The following is a 19,744-nucleotide window of genomic DNA, read 5'->3' as shown; positions in this document are numbered from 1 at the left end:
GTCTCTGTCCCACTAGGCCCCTCTCCTCACTGCAGAACAGAACGCTGTCTCAGCTCTCAGCTCCCAGATTCCATCTGGCTCTTCCTGTCTGCCTCCGACCCTGGAACTAATCTACCCCCCACTCCGTCTCCCACAATGCCGTGCGAGACTGTGCCGCTGGGGCCTGCTCTGCGTAATTCAGTAGCAACGTGAGTGCAAAACTAAGACACTGCAGAATAGCCAGGCTGTAAATGTGTCAGTACTGTCATAACATGTAAATATGCCTTCATCGGTCAAATAGAAGTGCACAAACAACAAGCTGGACTCTACCAATCAGTGAGAGTTTAAGAATCCTAGGTGAATGGAGATATGGTGGGGTTGGGGGAGGGGCGGCGCCGTCAATGTGTGTGCAGGCGTGCACGTGTGTCATATAAAACAAGGGCTTTGATAGGGCTGTGTTAGTAGCGATGAGGGGGGTTGAGTTGGGTTGAGGGGGGCAGCTAGTCTCAATCCTGGCTGGCCTGGGTCTTCTCATTACTGTCAGTCAGCATCAGGTTTAGCAGGGCCAGGCTCCTGCAGCCCTCTGTCCTGCCTCCCCTCTCTCCTGTCTGCTGCCTGCTGCCATTGATAAGTACACAACACGGCCCTGAACCCCCCCCCCCACCAAACCTAATTACCCTCGACCCACAGCAAAGAGACCAGGCTAGGGAGAGGAGAGGAGGGGAAATGGGCCAACACTCAGGAGCCAGCAGGACACAGAGAACACAGTCATATACTGTACTGCACATACAGGCTAAACACAAAGACAAGCATATAGTTAATTCAGAATAACAACATATGCCCACTCACACACACACAGACATGATACATATTATATAATTACAATGCGTAGAAGAGAAAACAACATCTACCAAACTGAGCAGTGCTTTGACTGATTTAGTCTCTTCTGACTGTCTTTTGGTGATTGTGTCTGACCACCCAACAAACAGTCATTCATATTTTCTTTTTGTATTTTAATTTAACCTTTATTTAACTAGGCAAGTCAGTTAAGAACAAATTATTATTTACAATGACAGCCTAGGAACAGTGGGTTAACTGCCTTGTTCAGGCGCAGAATGACAGATTTTTACCTTGTCAGCTCGGGGATTCGATCTAGCAACCTTTCAGTTACTTGTCCAATGCTCTAACCACTAGGCTACCTGCCTGGGCTTTGGCCTCATTCTTGTCTGGGCCAGTTTCATTGAGGCCATTCAAAGCTGGAACAGTGGAGGGTCAGGGATTTAAACACATCTCCTGGTACCCCACACATCCATTACCGAAGGGAACAAACATCTCTCCATGTAGCCCTCTATCTGGGCGGTGGGGGGATGGGGGGTGGGTGGGGGTTTGTCTCGGCTACAAACCTTTTTCGCCAGGAGGTTAGAGGGAGGTAGCGATAAAGCAATCCCATCAACTGAACACTGATTGATTGACTTTTCCCTTGCCCTGATCCAAGTTAGCTTTGCCAGCTATCGGATTGTTTCTTGTTTTCAGTGACAAGTCAATGCACTTCCCGTCGGTTGTAAAAACCCATTTCAGAAGTGCATTTACGTGGAGGAAAAACATAAATACACATAGTAACAGTGAGGTTGTGTTTCTGTTGGTAGATGATTGTCTCCAGTCTTGGAGGAATGGAAAGATGACCTACTATCATCCAATGTGAAAACATGTACATAGAGATATACATAGAGATATACAAAGAGCTATACATGTACATAGAGATATACATGTACATAGAGATATACATAGAGATATACATGTACATGGAGATATACAGTGAGGGAAAAAACTATTTGATCCCCTGCTGATTTTGTACATTTGCCCACTGACAAAGAAATGATCAGTCTATAATTTTAATGGTAGATTTATTTGAACAGTGACAGACAGAATAACAACAAAATAATCCAGAAATTACCTGTAAGTTACCTGTATAAAAGACACCTGTATAAAAGACCTGTATAAAAGACACCTGTCCACAGAAGCAATCAATCAGATTCCAAACTCTCCACCATGGCCAAGACCAAAGAGCTCTCCAAGGATGTCAGGGACAAGATTGTAGACCTACACAAGGCTGGAATGGGCTACAAGACCATCGCCAAGCAGCTTGGTGAGAAGGTGACAACATTTGGTGCGATTATTCGCAAATAGAAGAAACACAAAAGAACTGTCAATCTCCTTCGGCCTGGGGCTCCATGCAAGATCTCACCTCGTGGAGTTGCAATGATCATGAGAACGGTGAGGAATCAGCCCAGAACTACACGGGAGGATCTTGTCAATGATCTCAAGGCAGCTGGGACCATAGTCACCAAGAAAACAATTGGTAACACACTACGCCATGAAGGACTGAAATCCTGCAGCGCCCGCAAGGTCCCCCTGCTCAAGAAAGCACATATACATGCCCGTCTGAAGTTTGCCAATAAACATCTGCATGATTCAGAGGACAACTGGGTGAAAGTGTTGTGGTCAGATGAGACCAAAATGGAGCTCTTTGGCATCAAATCATCTCGCCGTGTTTGGAGGAGGAGGAATGCTGCCTATGACCCCAAGAACACCATCCCCACCGTCAAACATAGAGGTGGAAACATTATGCTTTGGGGGTGTTTTTCTGCTAAGGGGAGAGGACAACTTCACCGCATCAAAGGGACGATGGACGGGGCCATGTACCGTCAAATCTTGGATGAGAACCTCCTTTCCTCAGCCAGGGCATTGAAAATGGGTCGTGGATGGGTATTCCAGCATGACAATGACCCAAAACACACAGCCAAGGCAACAAAGGAGTGGCTCAAGAAGAAGCACATTAAGGTCCTGGAGTGGCCTAGCCAGTCTCCAGACCTTAATCCCATAGAAAATCTGTGGAGGGAGCTGAAGATTCGAGTTGCCAAATGTCAGCCTCGAAACCTTAATGACTTGGAGAAGATCTGCAAAGAGGAGTGGGACAAAATCCCTCCTGAGATGTGTGCAAACCTGGTGGCCAACTACAAGAAACGTCTGACCTCTGTGATTGCCAACAAGGGTTTTGCCACCAAGTACTAAGTCATGTTTTGCAGAGGGGTCAAATACTTATTTCCCCCATCAAAATGCAAATAATTTATAACATTTTTGACATGTGTTTTTCTGGATTTTTTAGTTGTTATCCTGTCTCTCACTGTTCAAATTTACCTACCATTAAAATTATAGACTGATCATTTCTTTGTCAGTGGGCAAACGTACAAAATCAGCAGGGGATCAAATACTTTTTTCCCTCACTGTACATAGAGATATACATGTGCATAGAGATATACATGTACATAGAGATATACATAGAGATATACATGTACATAGAGATCTGGTCCTCTGTAGCTCAGTTGGAAGTGCATGGTGCTTGCAATGCCAGGATAGTGGATTCAACACGTCTATAAGTTGCTTTGGATAAGTGTCTGCTAATGGCATATAAAGATATGCTCAATATGATGTATTCTGTTCTATAAAGTATTCTGTTCTATATAAAGGACTTTTGTCCTTGAATGTTCTTTCAAACTCTGGCAGTGGTGCACGACTGAGTTTGAACAGGGAATCTAGCGCTTTTAATAAACTCATATGGACATTTAGAGTAGCTGGCAGCCATGGTTTCAAATTCCCAGCAGTCAGCTGTGTCAGTTGAAATGAAAATCATTCTGAGATGGAGAAGATTATAATACTAAAATCACCTAAAGAAAAACAACATATCTGAGTGAGGCGTAACAGCGGATTCACCAGGCTTTGTGAGGCTGTCCAGAATGAAAAGAAGAGGAAGAGATGGAGCGAGGGGAGCGAGACAGAGAGGGAGAAACAGAGAAAGAAAGCAAGTAAGAATGGAGAGAATGTAGGAGAGCAGCCCTTGTGCAGGTTTCTTAATTGGCATTGGAGTAGAGAACTGCACTCCTGGGCCTCTCTCCTTTGGCAAGCATTCCCAATAGTGTGTGTGTGTTTCTGTGAGGGAGTGTGTGTGTGTGTGTGTGAAGGAGTGTGTTTCTGTGAAGGAGTGTGTGTGTTTGTGAAGGAGTGTGTGTGTGTTTCTCTGAGGGAGTGTGTGCATGTCTGTCTGTCTGTGTGTGTATCTTACATAATTGTTGTTCTGCAGGCTGTGGGCTGTGTCTTTGGTTGTGTGTGTGTGTGTGTGTGTGTGTGTGTGTGTGTGTGTGTGTGTGTGTGTGTGTGTGTGTGTGTGTGTGTGTGTGTGTGTGTGTGTGTGTGTGTGTGTGTGTGTGTGTGTGTGTGTGTCTATAAGGGGGGCTCTGTCTGTACTGTACTTCACACAGTGTCACCTTTGGACTTCATTAAAAACTTGGCGAGGAGTTTTCTCTCACAGCAACACGTTTGTCCCTAGCTCCAGCACCACGGGACACCTGGGAGCTTTTCTCCAACTCAGAACATTAAGCACACAACAAGCCCCTCAGAAAGAGGTGGGGGACCAGAACCAGGCAAAAGTTAATCTATTCTAGACCCTCTAGACTCCTCATCCCACTATCACCAGCAGTAGAAGTCCCTCAGCAGTAGCAGAAAGAGAGAGAGGCAGGCAGAGTACACAGCGGACACGCACACAGACAGAAGGGGAAATCTGGGCCACTGCTTTGATGGTATTTATGACTGATAACCTAGATCCATTTCCACTCAGGCCTACTACGGTACGCTTTGTTAGCTGCAGTCAACATTTGAAGGTTACTTCCTCTCCCTGATTAAAATATACATATAATTCAGCACCAAATAAAACTTTGTGATTGTCAACCAAGTAAACAGTATTACTCCTTTAAGTTCCTTTAGAGTCTAGCTCCCACTGTTCAGTACATCCAGAACATATCTATTTGTGTACAGTACAGAGAGGCTTGTCTCATCAGTGCAGTCCAATGACTGCCATTGATGTGGTGACTAGTGGATGCTAGTGAAGCCTAATGAGGCAAACAGCCCCTGGTGAGACGGCCTGGCGGAAAAGAAGGGGTTAAGCTGCGCTGCTCGTCTTCTCTGAGTGGCCCAGCTCCTTCCTTTCATTTCCATAACAAGCCATCAGAGCTCATCTACCAGAGAAGTGGCCAATTAAAATCATGTTGGTACACGCTATGATTGTCTGTGATTCCGCAGTGTGAAAACAACAACAACAGCAGCAGCGCAGCAACAGCAGCAGCGGTATCGGTAACGACATGGACAGCTGAGAAACCAATCTTTAGCGATGTGGGCAGCAACCGTCACCTTGGTTTCTAAACACACACGGCAGTCATCAGCCCCCAGTTTCCATGTTCCTGTGAAAACACAAAGAGAACAGCTCCACAAAGGATGAGAACAGAGAGAGACAGCACCTGTCCATCGCTCTCTCATACCTAACCCCTCCATTCACCTCACACAGACATCACGCTGTGCAGATCTATTGGCTCAAGACAGTAGGAGATCCATGTGTAACCAGGTAGAACAATTCTAACATAATTGGGGCCCCTATATATTCATACACTGTGTTTAATCATATAGGAAACTGGGTGCATTATAATAGCACTAAGGCCAATGTCTGAAGTACCTGGGGAGATACATGTAGATGTAGGCTACTTAACTCTCTCTACAAAATCTACAATCGCTTAAGGTACAGTAACAGTACTGTACACAATATGCAACAGTGCAGGATAGACAGGGGATGGAGTAAAACCAGGAGGAAACCAAAGCCGATTGGTCTCTCAATATTTCTGTTCCCCAAACCAGCGCCATTGAGGCACCTGTAGCCTGCCCTAGCAGCCGGCTCTATAGAAGCCCATCTCTCACTGGGGACAGGCCTGTTAAACAGCAACAAGCAGCCGGCTGGAGAAGAAGGTGGGGGGGAAGAAACGATGACAAATTCAAGACAGAAAGTGCTTTCTAAATGGCAACCTCAGACCCAGACTGCTTATAAAGGCCTTAAATCAATTAAATATGAAGGAGAAAGCCATGAAATGCTAATCTATCTCCCTTAATCCTATTTCTTTGAGATACTTTGAAATCCACATGCTCTTGCATAATACTAAAACAAATAAAAGCCATTTTCTCCTCTAATGAGCTTGCCCCAGAGCCTGCCGTTTTCTAAAACATCTCAACGACAGGTATTTTCTGTACTACTGTAGCAATTCTGTTTAGTAGTCATTGTTTTCTTCCAGTGATGTAACCTACCTTCATAATGACACTGGATGTTTATAAGTGTGTGAGAACAATTCATGTATTTCTGAGCGATTCCGTTCTCTTACATGTTGGTCCCAGCTAAACAGAGCATATTGTTGTAAAAAGTATAAAATAATAAGCACAACAGCTATGTCTTCCAGGGAGGAGCTAGCTTCCCTTTCAACTGAAATCCCAAAATCCAGAGGCAAAACATGTTGGTTGTTTTTGATGTGTTTTATTTGTTTTATGTTCAGGAACAAGCCGAGGAAGAGAGAAGGTTTAAGTGACAAACACGCAAATTAGGGAGAGGAAAAAAATAGCTGGTAGTTTCTCAACCATATGCCCATACCCGTAAGACACCATGTGCTCTGGCTTTGAAAGCTTTCACTGCCAATTCCCCATTTGAAACCAGAACCGCTCAGTAACAACACCTCTCTGTGAGCCGGTGGAAGGAGAAAAATACATTATTGATCTCCACCCGTTTCAGGTGTAAAAGGTCTGATGTGAGGAGCACTGCATTGGCCTAAAGGAGCTCCCCTCTAACCCAAAGCCAGTCAGAGGGGATAAAGAGCACACGTCTCACCACTGTAGCTACATCACGATCACAAACACCACCTTAACACACTGTGTGTGTGTGTGTGTGTGCGTGTGTGTGTGTGAGTGTGTGTGTGTTGCACACAGAAGACAACCAGTAACCGAGCCAGGATTAAGCCATTATGAAAGATTTGATACTGTCATCATTAATAAGTTACCTACATGTCAAATATCCCCACTATTTTGTTATTGGTTTGTTTTGGTAAAATTGGGATCAGCATAGGGGAAATGACTGCTGACCATGGAAGTGACCTTCCAACTGTGCAGGAAGTGGTCCCAAGCTCATAGCACAAGTGCCTTTGGAATTCTTTTTCCATTATGACACAAGAGTGGGGAAAATCTAAGGAGTCCTGTTGCTAATAAAGAAAATAGATTTAGAGAATGAGGCTAACTGGTCAGTTAATATCACTAATACTAAGTGAGGTGGTTTGCTCTTACCTTAGGTTGAGCGCGTCGGGGAAAGGCAACCTTAGGATCAATCTGTGAATGACAGAAACATTTGGAGTAAGTAAATAAGGAATGACATTGTCAACTGTGCATCAACATTCACATTTTAGCGACAGAGATAAAATGCTAAAGTTCCTCCAAAGTGACAACAACATAATTTTGATGTAGATGCGGAGAGATGTTCACAAAACAGGAACAGTGCCTTTGAAAGTTTGGAGGAAATTATTAATTCAAGATTACAGTGTTGGAAATAGGAGTCTGGAGTTTGTGACTCCAGATATTCCAAAATAAGCAGGAAGGCGCATCAGATCAACCATTTTTTTCCAGTCTTCGCCTTGTCGAGAGAGTTAATTTCATTTTTTTCTTCTGTTTAACTGGTCTCGTGGTGTGCGGTTGCAGCCTTATCAATCTTGCATTCAGAATGAATAGAAACTATTTCATGCACCGATGTCATGCTGCCTTCTCCTGACTTTAATACCAGGCTCTTAAAAGAGAAATTTCAAACAATCTCATCCAAGCAGACCTATTGAAGGGGAAAAACGTAAACAGATCGAAATTGTTCTCTTGCAGAAAATTACTTCTTCGTGTTTAGCAGGGCAAACCCTTTACGTTGCTGCATATTTCTCCATGGGGATTTGAAGGCTTGCCTAGAGGTTGAATGTAATCCACTAGAGCATCATCATAGAGATCCTGTCTCTCTCAGTGGGCCACATGTAGGCCTGAGATGTCTCTCTCAATTTACAAAAGAAGCCAAAAAGAAGGAGTAGGTGGTAATGTGTACGGGAAGAGCATTACAACATGTCACATCAGCTGGACAAAACATTTTCCTCTTGTAAAACCTCTGCATCTCCTTTGACGTAAAAGGCCTCTGAATCGACAACACTGAGATCACGTATTCCTATGAAATAAAGAAAAAACATTCCTAAATAAGGAATGCAATTGACGATTCAGTTGAAAACAAAGACGAAGCTTACCATCTGTGCAGATCAATTCAGCCTACCGAAAGTCCTATTTCACCTGTTGTGTTTTAAGTGAAATGTGAAAGAGCAGCAGGTGAGAACGAAGCAGCAACATCATTTCTCTGTTCTATTTCTATCTGGTGGAGTTATGACTGGTATCGTTCGAAATCAGGTCAATTTGAGAGATGAATTCAATAACACCTGGGTATGGCAACCCTGCTCATAATGAATTTCATGTAATGATTCGTTTTAGCAATTAGCCTCAGGCATAACCAATTCAACCTCAATTACTCAGTGGAGCCGGGCCTAGTCGTGCAAAGACAATACTATATGCTGTGAATAGCAACGCCGTCATACATGGTGCTGTGTCTTACCTTTCCAAACTACACACTAGTCCCTGAAAATCTTGTTTTTGTTTCTCTTATACGGTACATTTTCATTTGCCATAGAGCCTGTTTAAGATGTCAAAATAAATGTTTGCTACAGTTCAACTTATAACAGAACAGCAGTGAAAGTGGTAAAATTTAGCCTTGCAGCATGTCAATCAGATCTACAATGGGTTTGGAGCATGAAGACTTATTCAGCATACAGTCGCTATCAATCCATTTTTTCTCTCGTAATGCAGACATTTAGTTTGTTTATTGAAATGGCCCCATAATGCAGTAATTTGTCCAGATTACCAGTGTAGCTGTGTTAGGTAATGATGACTTAGTGTGGGATCTGTTGAGAAAGCTTGTAGAAACACACCTTTATGTAGGTCACAGCCTAGGAAATGAATGGTTCCTTTGAGACGTTTGCCAAAAGGGGGGAAATTCTAACAATTGTTTTCATTCTGTTGAAGTACTCATGTAAATGGGAAGTTTATGTGGGAATTACATTTAAAGCCTGGGCCCAGTCATATAGGCCACGCATTTCCCATTACAACAGTACACTATAGCATGTCTGGAACTAAGGTTATTCCATTTCCACACTTCCATAGGAATAGCAGTTTGCTTTATGTGGTGTAATTGGTCTCGAGGAGTACTATTTCCCCTCGCCAGTAGGAAATAAATCACAGTGTTGAATGAAGGGATCATTGCTAGATCCATGAAATGATAACAAATCCACCAACAAGATATATGAGCAGTATATTCAATCAATGTTTTAATTCTGGTACAAATTACAATGTATACCGGAGGCTGATCTACAATATGTAATGGATCATATCCCAAAGTTTAAAAATAGCTTTTTCTCAAGCACTACAGCATTTTCAAACTAGGTATCTCAGACTAATAAAAGAGAACAAACCAACACATTTTTTCCCCTTTTATCTTCTGTTACAGCTTTTTACAGCAGGGTCTCAGAGGGCCTCGTCACTGTGCGATTGTGAAAGATCAGGGCAGGAGGCAATAGTTTACATCCTTAGTTCAGATCTTCGAACAGGATTTCATACATTATTCCAGATTCTGGGTAAACTATCTCTCTTAACAGATCTTCCTCTATACTGGCAGTTTAAGATTAAGTTGTTTTTAAAGCAACCACAATTGCTTATCAAAAGGCTTGATTTCTTAATTGTTTTCTTTGTGCTTCGAATGATTTAGGAAGCATTAGTATATAATGATTTATCATCTGCTTCTTTCTGTCAATTTCCCTCTGGTTCTCATACACAAACAAGTATAATCATCGATGTCAAATGCACTGCCAACAAATACCCAAATGAAATCATAATTTCACTTGAGGCCATTAGGCATGCCCTTATCAAAGTAGTATTGTTTGAGAACATGAAATCATTCTAGAGCAATTTATTATCCACATTTGGAAGCCTGCCTTAGCCTGCTGTGTAAGCTACATTATAAAAAATAATTACATGTACAGTGCTTTCAGAAAGTATTCATACCCCTTGACTTATTCCACATTTTGTTGTGTTACAGCCTGAATACAAAATGGATTAAATCATTTTTTTCTCACCCATCTACACACAATACCCCATTGAAAACATGTTTTTAGAAATTTTAGCAAATTTATTGAAAAAGAAATACAGAAATATCTAATTTACTTAAGTATTCACACCCCTGAGTCAAAACTTTGGCAGTGATTACAGCAGAGTCTTTCTGGGTACGTCGCTAAGAGCTTTCCACACCTGGATTGTGCAACCTTTGTTCATTATTATTTTCAAAATTCTTCAAGCTCTGTCAAATGTGTTGTTGATCATTGCTAGACAACCATTTTCAGGTCTTGCCACAGATTTTCAAGTAAATTTAAGTCAAAATTGTAACTCGGCCACTCAGGAACATTCACTGTCTTTTTGGTAAGCAACTCCATTATAGATTTGGACTTGTTTTTTTTAGGTTATTGTCGTGCTGAAAGGTGAATGCATCTCCCAATGTCTGGTGGAAAGCAGACTGAACTAGGTTTTCCTCCAGGATTTTTCCTGTGCTTAGCTCCATTCCGTTTATTTTTTATCCTGAAAAACGTTCCAGTTCTTAATGATTACAAGCATACCCATAACATGATGCAACCACCACTATGCTTGAAAATATGGAGAGTGGTCCTCAGTTGTATTGGATTTGCCCCAAACATAGCACTTTGTATTCAGGGCAAAAAGTGAATTGCTTTGCCAATTTCTTGCAGCATTACTTTAGTGCCTTGTTGCAAACAGGATGCATGTTTTGGAATACTTTTGTTATGTACAGGCTTCCTTCTTTTCACACCGTCAATTAGGTTAGTACTGTCGAGTAACTACAATGTTGTTGAACCATCCTCAGTTTTATCCTATCAAAGTCATTAAACACTGTAACTGTTTTAAAGTCACCGTTGGCCTCATGGTGAAATCCCTGAGTTAGGAAGGATGCGTTTATCTTTATAGTGACTTGGTCATCCAAGCTGTAATAAAAAACTTCACCATGCTCAAAGAAATATTCAATTATAATTTTTTTTCATCTACCAATAGGTGCCCTTTTTGCGAAGCATTGGAAAACCTCCCTGGTCTTTGTGGTTTAATCTGTATTTGAAATTCACTGCTTGACTGAGGGACCTTAGAAATAATTGTATGTATGGGGTACAGAGATTAGGTAGTATTGCACACAGAGTGAGTCCATGCAATTTATTATGTGACTTGTTAAGCAAATCTTTACTCATGAACTTATTTAGGCTTGCCATAACAAAAGGGTTGAATACTTATTGACTCAAGACATTTCAGCTTTTTATTTTTTATTAATTTGTAAACACATTGAAAAACATAATTCCACATTGACATTATGGGGTATTGTGTGTAGACCAGTTACAAAAAAAAATCTACATTTAATCCATTTTAAATTCAGGCTGTAACACAATAAAATGTAGAAAAAAATCAAGAGGTGTGAATACTTTCTGAAGGCACTGTATGTCTGTGTTGATTCAATTCAATTGACGTTTTGTAGTATGCCGCAGGTATTCATTTGCTCAAAATACAATCACTCTAATTATTATAAGTGCAACGAATGATGACAATGAAAAAAGTACTGCATGTTTGGATGCATAATACTGTAAAGAGAAAAGTCTGAGAAGAAGACAAAATCCATCATAGAATCTGTTGGCTCTAAGCCTGGGAAAGGCATGTATATCTTACATGATTAACTGTCGAAGACAAAGCACCTGCTAGACCTGAACCAACAAGGGGCATGGTGGAGGTGAGCTCACATCTGACATTACTTTCAATTTATATCTGACAGAGGAGGCTTAGATTTGTTCAGAGCAGCTGCTCCTATCTGTACCAGCCCTTTCTTCTTTCTCTCTCTCTCTCTCTCTGTTCTTATCCCCCTCACCTCAACCAGCCATTCTGTCATTTCAAACGCTACATCAAAACAGCAAACAGGGGTTGGCCAGAGGTCATTCAATAATGGCTGAAAATATCTGTGGACAAAATAGGCTACCTTTGTCTTGGAAGAAAAAAAGGACTTATTTAGCAGTACAGTACATCTCCTCTGGCAGGAGTCCAGAGTGAATAATCCCGACCTGGACACTGTGACGCAGTAGTCTAACACTACATCTCCTCACATAAAGAAGAATTATAAATCACTTCAAATCACGTTCCTCATCATTTCTTAAACTAACTGTACGTAAAAAGAGAACTTCTACTTTTCCAAATGGGATATTGGATAATATCAAATATAACATTGTAAATATGTTCTGAATTGCTTTGTGTTTTGAAGCCTCAGGCTCTACTTGGCCATATGTCTCCATTCATCCTGGTCTGAAAGCACTCTGTTTTAATAACTGGACAGAAAGCAACCCAGGCAATCAGGGGGGATTGAACAATAGCCGTGGCACATTATGATGGTGTGTGCATTATGAAAGCATACATGTGCTCATTGTCCACGTCTCTCGCTGACATCTTTCTCCGCGGGGTTATCCTGCTTCCACACTGAGGCCATTAGCACTAGAGAACATCCACTACAACAAACAAAGGAGGAATATGTTGTAAAATGTCATACTGTTTGGAACTGGAGTATGCTAACTGTGAGAAATAAATCAAATATTTATAAACACTGTACCATTGAATTAGTTTTTTTAAATCTCAGTTGCAATAGCCCTCGGTTTCTTTCTAAACCTGCAGCCTTGTAGGCTATTGCAAGTAAACTCTTTTACTAAGTCCCTTCAAGGTCACCACTGAGAGAGAAGAATCCATTCAAGCGTCAAAATGCTGTACTTTCAAGCTTCATACCAACCTAACATCTCCACAAAAACACATAAAGAGCAATCGAGGTTCAACATAATGAACATTCTCTAGTGTTGTTGCTGAAATAGCGATGTGGGAGGATGATTAGATCTTGACTCATCTCTACACAGTAAGTGTTCTAAGAAAAAAAATGCCGGTACATAAATTGGTAGATTTCTTGTATTTAGTTTATGAAGGCTAGTCTCACTAAGATCAAATGTCTTTTGCAAGAGAGACCTGGTACGAGACCGCATGGCGCTCTTCAACACTGTAGTTAGTACATACAGTGTAATACATACAGTCGCTAGTGAAAGTCTACACAACCCTTGCACAATCTTCACATTTTGTAAGTGAAATAAAAAAATTCTAGAGCATTTTCCAAATGACTAATAAATACAAAATGAGGACGTATTGATTGTATTGTGGTGGCAGAATCATGTTATGGGTATGCTTGTCATCTGCAGGGATTGGGGAGTTTGTTAGGATCCAAATAATAAAAAAAAAAAAAGCAAAACCCGCCTCAGTCTTCTGAAAATGAAACCCTGGGATAGAGACAATTAGGTTTATGGCAAAGACACACCAGAATTGTTTTACAAGAGGGGTTGAGTGTTCCTAAGCGGTCTAGTCTCACTCCTGCCTTAAATTTGCTTGAATATCTGAGACAATGTTTGAATATTACTGCCCATCAATGATTCCCAACCAAATTTAAAACAATATACATGTTACCCTAATAGTTGTGCAAAGTTGGTAGAATCTTATTCAAAATGATTGACAGCTGTAATGGCTGCCAAAGGTGCTTCCATCAGGTATTACCTCTGGGGTGTGAAGACATAGGCAATCAAGACATATGTATATTTTTTTGTTCTATAACTTTTAAACCTTTTTGAATTTTAGGGCAGCAAAATGTGAAGACTGTGCAAGGGGTTTGTAGACTTTCACTAGGAACTGTACATCCTACATGTGCGCTTCTGCAGAAAGACTGATGGAATGGAATATAAAGCAGAACACTTCTGGTTCAGGTCTATGTGATGTAACAACAGTTGCTTCCTTTGCATGCCGGCAAAGTGCCCTATTTAACCTCAGTGGCACATCAGGAACTATCAAATGTTGATCTCAGCATTGCTTAGTATTAATAGGGCCACACTTTCAGTTAGGTCTTTCAATAACTCAGCTCATACAAAGAACGTAACATCCTCCATCTCTTCAACTGCTAAACCATTGCGCTTTTAGAATCATAACCCAAATGATTTTCACAGGGTATTCTCGCTTGCTTATCAAGATGCCGTCTGTCAATTTTATTAACACAACACACCTTAGTGCAAGGGAAATTTAACTAACAGTAAGTAATACATGTGTAATGTTCTGGAACAACATAAACAAATAAAACATTACAACGTGATTGTATGTTTCAAAAATGTTCTACATAAAATATATCAAGCTATAACCTGCAATTTCCATTATAGCTTACTTCACTCAAATTAAGTCTTATTCATTACACACTGTACAGACAAAATGGAAACCAAATGTCTTTATTAAGGCGAGAGCTTTATTTATATTTTACATTAAAAAATCCAAACAATAAATTCAACGGAACTAATACCAGTGTTTTATTTGACAATATGTCTAATTACAATGTAACTACAGGCAACTCAATTGTTAATAACTATAGTTAGTTTGTCAGGCAAAATTGTTTATCTTTGAGTCGTATTAGTTGTTCGGTTATAGTAAGAAACGTGGCTGAAACAAATACAGATACACGACACACCTCCAAGCAAAGACACCAGATGAGACTTGTCATCTCTATAGAGAAAATAAAGTACATCGGTATGAGTGCTTTGTCAATAACCAACTGTTGTACCACCTGCATTCTATCTACACCACGAGGGGCAAAACGAGTGTTATTCAATTAAGGTTACTAAAGCATATTCATTATCACAAATAAAGAGTTCTTCCCTCCCTAATTTAGATGTATCAAAAGTACTGTACAGTATACTGTACGTACGATATTCAGACATACAGTACCAGTCAAAAGTTTGGACACACCTACTCATTCAAGAGTTTTTCTTACTTTTTTACTATTTTCTACATTGTAGAATAATAGTGAAGACATCAAAACTATGAAATAACACATATGGAATCATGTAGTAACCAAAACAGTGTTAAACAAATCAAAATATATTTTGATTTTAGATTCTTCAAAGTAGCCACTCTTTGCCTTGATGACAGCTTGGCATTCTCTCAACCAGCTTCACCTGGAATGCTTTTCCAACAGTCTTGAAGGAGTTCCCACATATGCTCAGCACCTGTTGGCTGCTTTTCCTTCACTCTGCAGTCCAACTCATCCCAAACCATCTCAATTGGGTTGAGGTCGGGAGATTGTGGAGGCCAGGTCATCTGATGCAGCAATCCATTACTCTCCTTCTTGGTCAAATAACCCATACAACGCCTGGAGGTGTGTTGGGTCATTGTCCTGTTGAAAAACTAATGATAGTCCCACTAAGCGCAAACCAGATGGGATGGCGTGTCGCTGCGGAATACTGTGGTAGCCATGCTGGTTGTGTGCCTTGAATTCTAAATAAATCACTGACAGTGTCACCAGCAAAACACCGCCACATCTTCTCCTCCATACTTCAAGGTGGGAACCACACATGGGGAGATCATCCATTCACCTACTCTGCGTCTCACAAAGACACGGCGGTTGGAACCAGAAATCTCAAATTTGGACTCGTCAGACCAAAGGACAGATTTCCGCCGGTCTAATGTCCATTGCTCATGTTTCTTGGCCCAATCAAGTCTCTTATTATTATTGGTGTCCTTTAGTGGTGGTTTCTGTGCAGTAATTCGACCATGAAGGCCTGATTCACGCAGTCTTCTCTGAACAGTTGATGTTGTGTCTGTTACTTGAACTATTTAATGAACTATAGAACTATCTAATGAACATATCCTCTGCGGCAGAGGTAACTCTGGGTCTTCCTTTCCTGTGGCCGTCCTCACGAGAGCCAGTTTCATCATAGCACTTGATGGTTTTTGCGACTGCACTTGAAGAAACTTTCAAAGTTCTTGGAATTTTCCTAATTGACTGACCTTCATATCTTAAAGTAATGATGGACTGCCGTTTCTCTTTGCTTTTTTGAGCTGTTCTTGCCATAATATGGACTTGGTATTTTACCAAATAGTGCTAGCTTCTGTATACCACCCCTACCTTGTCACAACACAACTGATTGGCTCAAATACATTAAGGAAAGAAATTCCACAAATTAACTTTTAACAAGGCAAACCTGTTAATTGAAATGCATTCCAGGTGACTACCTCATGAAGCGGGTCGAGAGAATGCCAAGAGTGTGCAAAGCTGTCATCAAGGCAAAGGGTGGCTACTTTGAAGAATCTGAAATCTAAAATATATTTTCATTTGTTTAACACTGTTTTGGTTACTACATGATTCCATATGTGTTACTTCATAATTTTGATGTCTTCACTATTATTCTACAATGTAGAAAATAGTCAAATAAAATAAAAACTCTTGAATGAGTAGGTGTGTCCAAACCTTTGACTGGTACTGTACATATTGAACACATGGCTGATCGGCAGTATTTATACTGCATGTGGGTAGGCTATTTATCAATGATTTAAATCCTACATGTACGCCATATATTCTAATATGTCACAGTGCTCTAAGCGATATCATTCTGCCATAGTGTGTGTATCAAATAATCACACATTAAATGAAGCACTCTGTGGCTTTCTCCCCACTATCTGCATTGTACATCCCAATATTATCTGCAACAGCTTACAGGTGCTAGTTTCCTTTTATGACATGCAAAACATGAACCCGCTCCTCTTTCACTTTCAAGTATCAAGATAAAAACGGAAAGCTTTTACAAGCACCCTCCAGTGACTTGCCAGTCAGGTCAGGACAGCCTTACAACAAGTTATAGCACTGCTTTCAGCCAGGCTCCACTGTAATTGTACACTGCTTGCTGAAGTACAATAGGTTTGTCTTTCCAAATATATCTGAAAGACACTCCCCTCTGAACTTGACTTTCACAGAAGGCTGCAAACAAAGCGTTTATTTCTCAGTTTGGACTATTCCATTTCCAGAGCTGTGTGAGCATGACTGGATATCACCACCCACTGAGCAGATATTTCAGACAAATATGATTTCATCTGAACGCTGTCTAATTCACCGCTACACAGATTACTGACATGCTTAATTATTCATCTACTGCCACATTTCAAAAGGGAAGCACAGCACAATAGTTCAAGGCTTGGGGATGGGAATGCCATGTGTGTGTGTGTGTGTGTGTGTGTATGGATGCCTTGGTCTGGTGGAAAAGTACATGAGATAAAGTGATGGGAGAAGCACCAGGTTTGTTGATATTATAAGACAGAAAATAGGTTTTGGTAATTGGGAAGGTGTTGGCATTTTATAGATTTGACAATGCACTGTTCCTTAAACTTAGAAGCAACAGTTCTAATATTTCAAATACACTTATGTATAAGAAGCATCCACTGACGTAAAGAAAGACCAAATCTATGTTGAGATTTACAGGATTAATGGACCCTTTGGACATCAACAATTATTTAATAAAATCACATTTGTAACTTTCCACTTCCAATGATGCGATATACATCAAATTGACTAGAGTGACATGTATGATCTGAAAGGTCATACGCATGGACGTGGGAGGTCTGTGAGAGACATGGGATATGTGCACATGTGGAGCCCTAATGGTAATGGGGAAAGGGGGCATGAGAGCTTAATTCACTCAGAAAAGGGAATTTGAGCAGACATGAGATTCACCTCTGAGTGGTGTTTTACTGTAAGAGTTTGCATGGAGGAGGCAACGCTGTTATCGTGGGCTAATTCCACATCTACAGCTATGATAAAATGTATGGTTTTACCAAAGAGGTCTTTACCAAGAGGGCCAACCCAGTGACCGGTACATGGCATTCTGAGATGCCACCTGCCACACATGGATGTACTGCAGTTGTTGTTGGTTTCAATGTGGTATTATTTTTCTATGTGGAACTTATATTACAGTATTATTACAACTCAAGCATGCCTGTGAAATGAAGGCAATGATGAACATTTAAAATGTGCAACACAGACAGTAAAATATCATTGCAAATGACATCAAAACACAGACATACCGTCTTTGAGTCTAATTCGTGGTGTGGTTGAGCTAAGACTTTATCTACACTGGCAGCATCTGCAAACGTAACGAACCCAAATCCTCTGCAAAACAAAGAAACACAAAGAAACATCAATTAGATCACACATTATTTATGCAAATGAGAACATAGAATATAAAGTCAGCTGTTTCTCTCAGTGCATTAACGTGTATCAGGAATTTCATTAGCTTTCAAAAAATAGAACTGCACACACATGTACTTACACTATCCTAATTAAACACTATTCATTCAGACGATAGAGATACGACTATCCTGAATTATAGATTACTATAGTAATTGCGGGCACTGATATTTAAGTTATATGACGTTATTGCAGTCCCAATTGCCAAAGTCAATGTCAAATTGCATTTGCCCGCAGTTTACTGCGAGCAATACAGCTGCAGCTATCTCTGCGAAACACAACGCGGGACAAACAGCCCGGGTTAAAATGTGGCATGTACACAAGTGTAGGATATAATTTCATCTACTGGAAAGCAAAAGTAAAAACCTTTTATTTTACCTGGAACGTTTTGTCGTGGGGTCTCTCATCACCATACATTCTCTTATTTCTCCGAATTTGCTAAAATAGTCTCTAAGGCTGTCTGTGAATAGAGGAAATATATTGGGTAATTAGTCAAGTACAAATGGTCGTCATACTGTTGTCAGTGTGATTCAAACACGCCCTGCAATGCACATAGGGGTCGAATAGAGGACTTCAGATGATTGGAAATAACAAACAACCTTGCACGCACACAGGCACACACATATCCATATAGTATACTGCACACACGCACACACAGAGAACGCGTGCAAGCACAATCGATCGTTGCAACAAAACAACATGAAACATGGGACATGTAAGGGAATAATTGTCTCACCTGGTGAGGTTTGCCAACTGAGGCCACCGATAAACATTTTACTGTAAGAAGAAAACATAGCAGAAGTGAGTCCAGATGTTAGATCGGCCATTTTGAAGACTAACTACTTATAAAAGCGATCTTAAATAGAGAAGCAAAAAAAAAAAAACATTCGCTCGATAGCAATAATGTATTTTGTTAAAAGGGGGAGGCCACACTTGCTACTGTAATCTACCAAAGCAAAGCAGAAGCCTCGTAGCCATCACTAACTGCATCCGGAAGGAAAGACCAATGGTTATGTGCGCACTGCAAACTGAATCCAGCACGGCATAGTGCTCCTTCCTCTGCCAGATAATCTCACATGAAAAATCCAATAAATAATCGAAAATGTTATAATCTTACCCGGGGTCATGTTGTGAATCATTTGGGCTTCCAGATGTGGCTTGACTCCCGTCTCCTTCCATAGCTAACCAAACTATAGGCAGTAACTACAGTAACAGACACACACACACAGACACGGCAAAAGCTATGCAAAGCCCCGCTATGAGAATATTACTGAGCCGGGAATGGAATCGTCACACGTGGGATCAACTCAGCCTAGCTCCCTCCCTCTCTCTGCATACCCTCCCTTACCCCCTACTGGGCGGGGCGAGGGCTCGTCACCTAACCAATCCAATTGACGTCAATACAGAAACCCGCCTATAAAATTCAGAAAACCACGCCCCATATCGGTCATAACGTTCCTATGACAATGTAACAATTGATTAGTTAAAATGTCGATATACATTTTTTTTACATTCCCTAATGGCAACATTTTATTCAATGCATAATTTCCTTCCAGGGCGCACATGCAATTAGAGAAACGATCAATTATATTTGCAAAAAATCAATTC

The 19,744-nt window shown here is 40.8% G+C and overlaps 1 protein-coding gene across 23 annotated transcripts in view; it reads right to left on the bottom strand.

The window, feature by feature from the left end:
- Positions 1-19,498, bottom strand: part of LOC106603292 (RNA-binding protein Musashi homolog 2) — a 303,576-nt gene extending 284,078 nt beyond the window's left edge. For 5 of the 23 annotated variants that reach the window (XM_014196760.2, XM_014196762.2, XM_014196765.2 and 2 more), the window contains exons 1-5: positions 19,254-19,497; positions 18,873-18,913; positions 18,515-18,596; positions 17,974-18,058; positions 7,180-7,221 (exon numbers count right to left, since the gene is read on the bottom strand). In XM_014196760.2, the coding sequence (XP_014052235.1) occupies positions 7,180-7,221; positions 17,974-18,058; positions 18,515-18,596; positions 18,873-18,913; positions 19,254-19,315 (312 nt within the window). In that variant the 5' untranslated portion in view covers positions 19,316-19,497. Of the gene's footprint in view, positions 1-7,179; positions 7,222-17,973; positions 18,059-18,514; positions 18,597-18,872; positions 18,914-19,253 lie in introns of all 23 variants that reach the window. The other 18 variants (XM_014196759.2, XM_014196763.2, XM_014196771.2 and 15 more) reach the window with 6 other exon arrangements.
- Between the last annotated feature and the right edge of the window lie 246 nt (positions 19,499-19,744).

The sequence above is a fragment of the Salmo salar genome, chromosome ssa04, assembly GCF_905237065.1.
Source record: "Salmo salar chromosome ssa04, Ssal_v3.1, whole genome shotgun sequence".
NCBI classification, from domain to species: Eukaryota; Metazoa; Chordata; class Actinopteri; order Salmoniformes; family Salmonidae; genus Salmo; species Salmo salar.
Note: the sequence above shows the minus strand (reverse complement) of the source record. Positions and strands in the feature narration are given on the sequence as shown.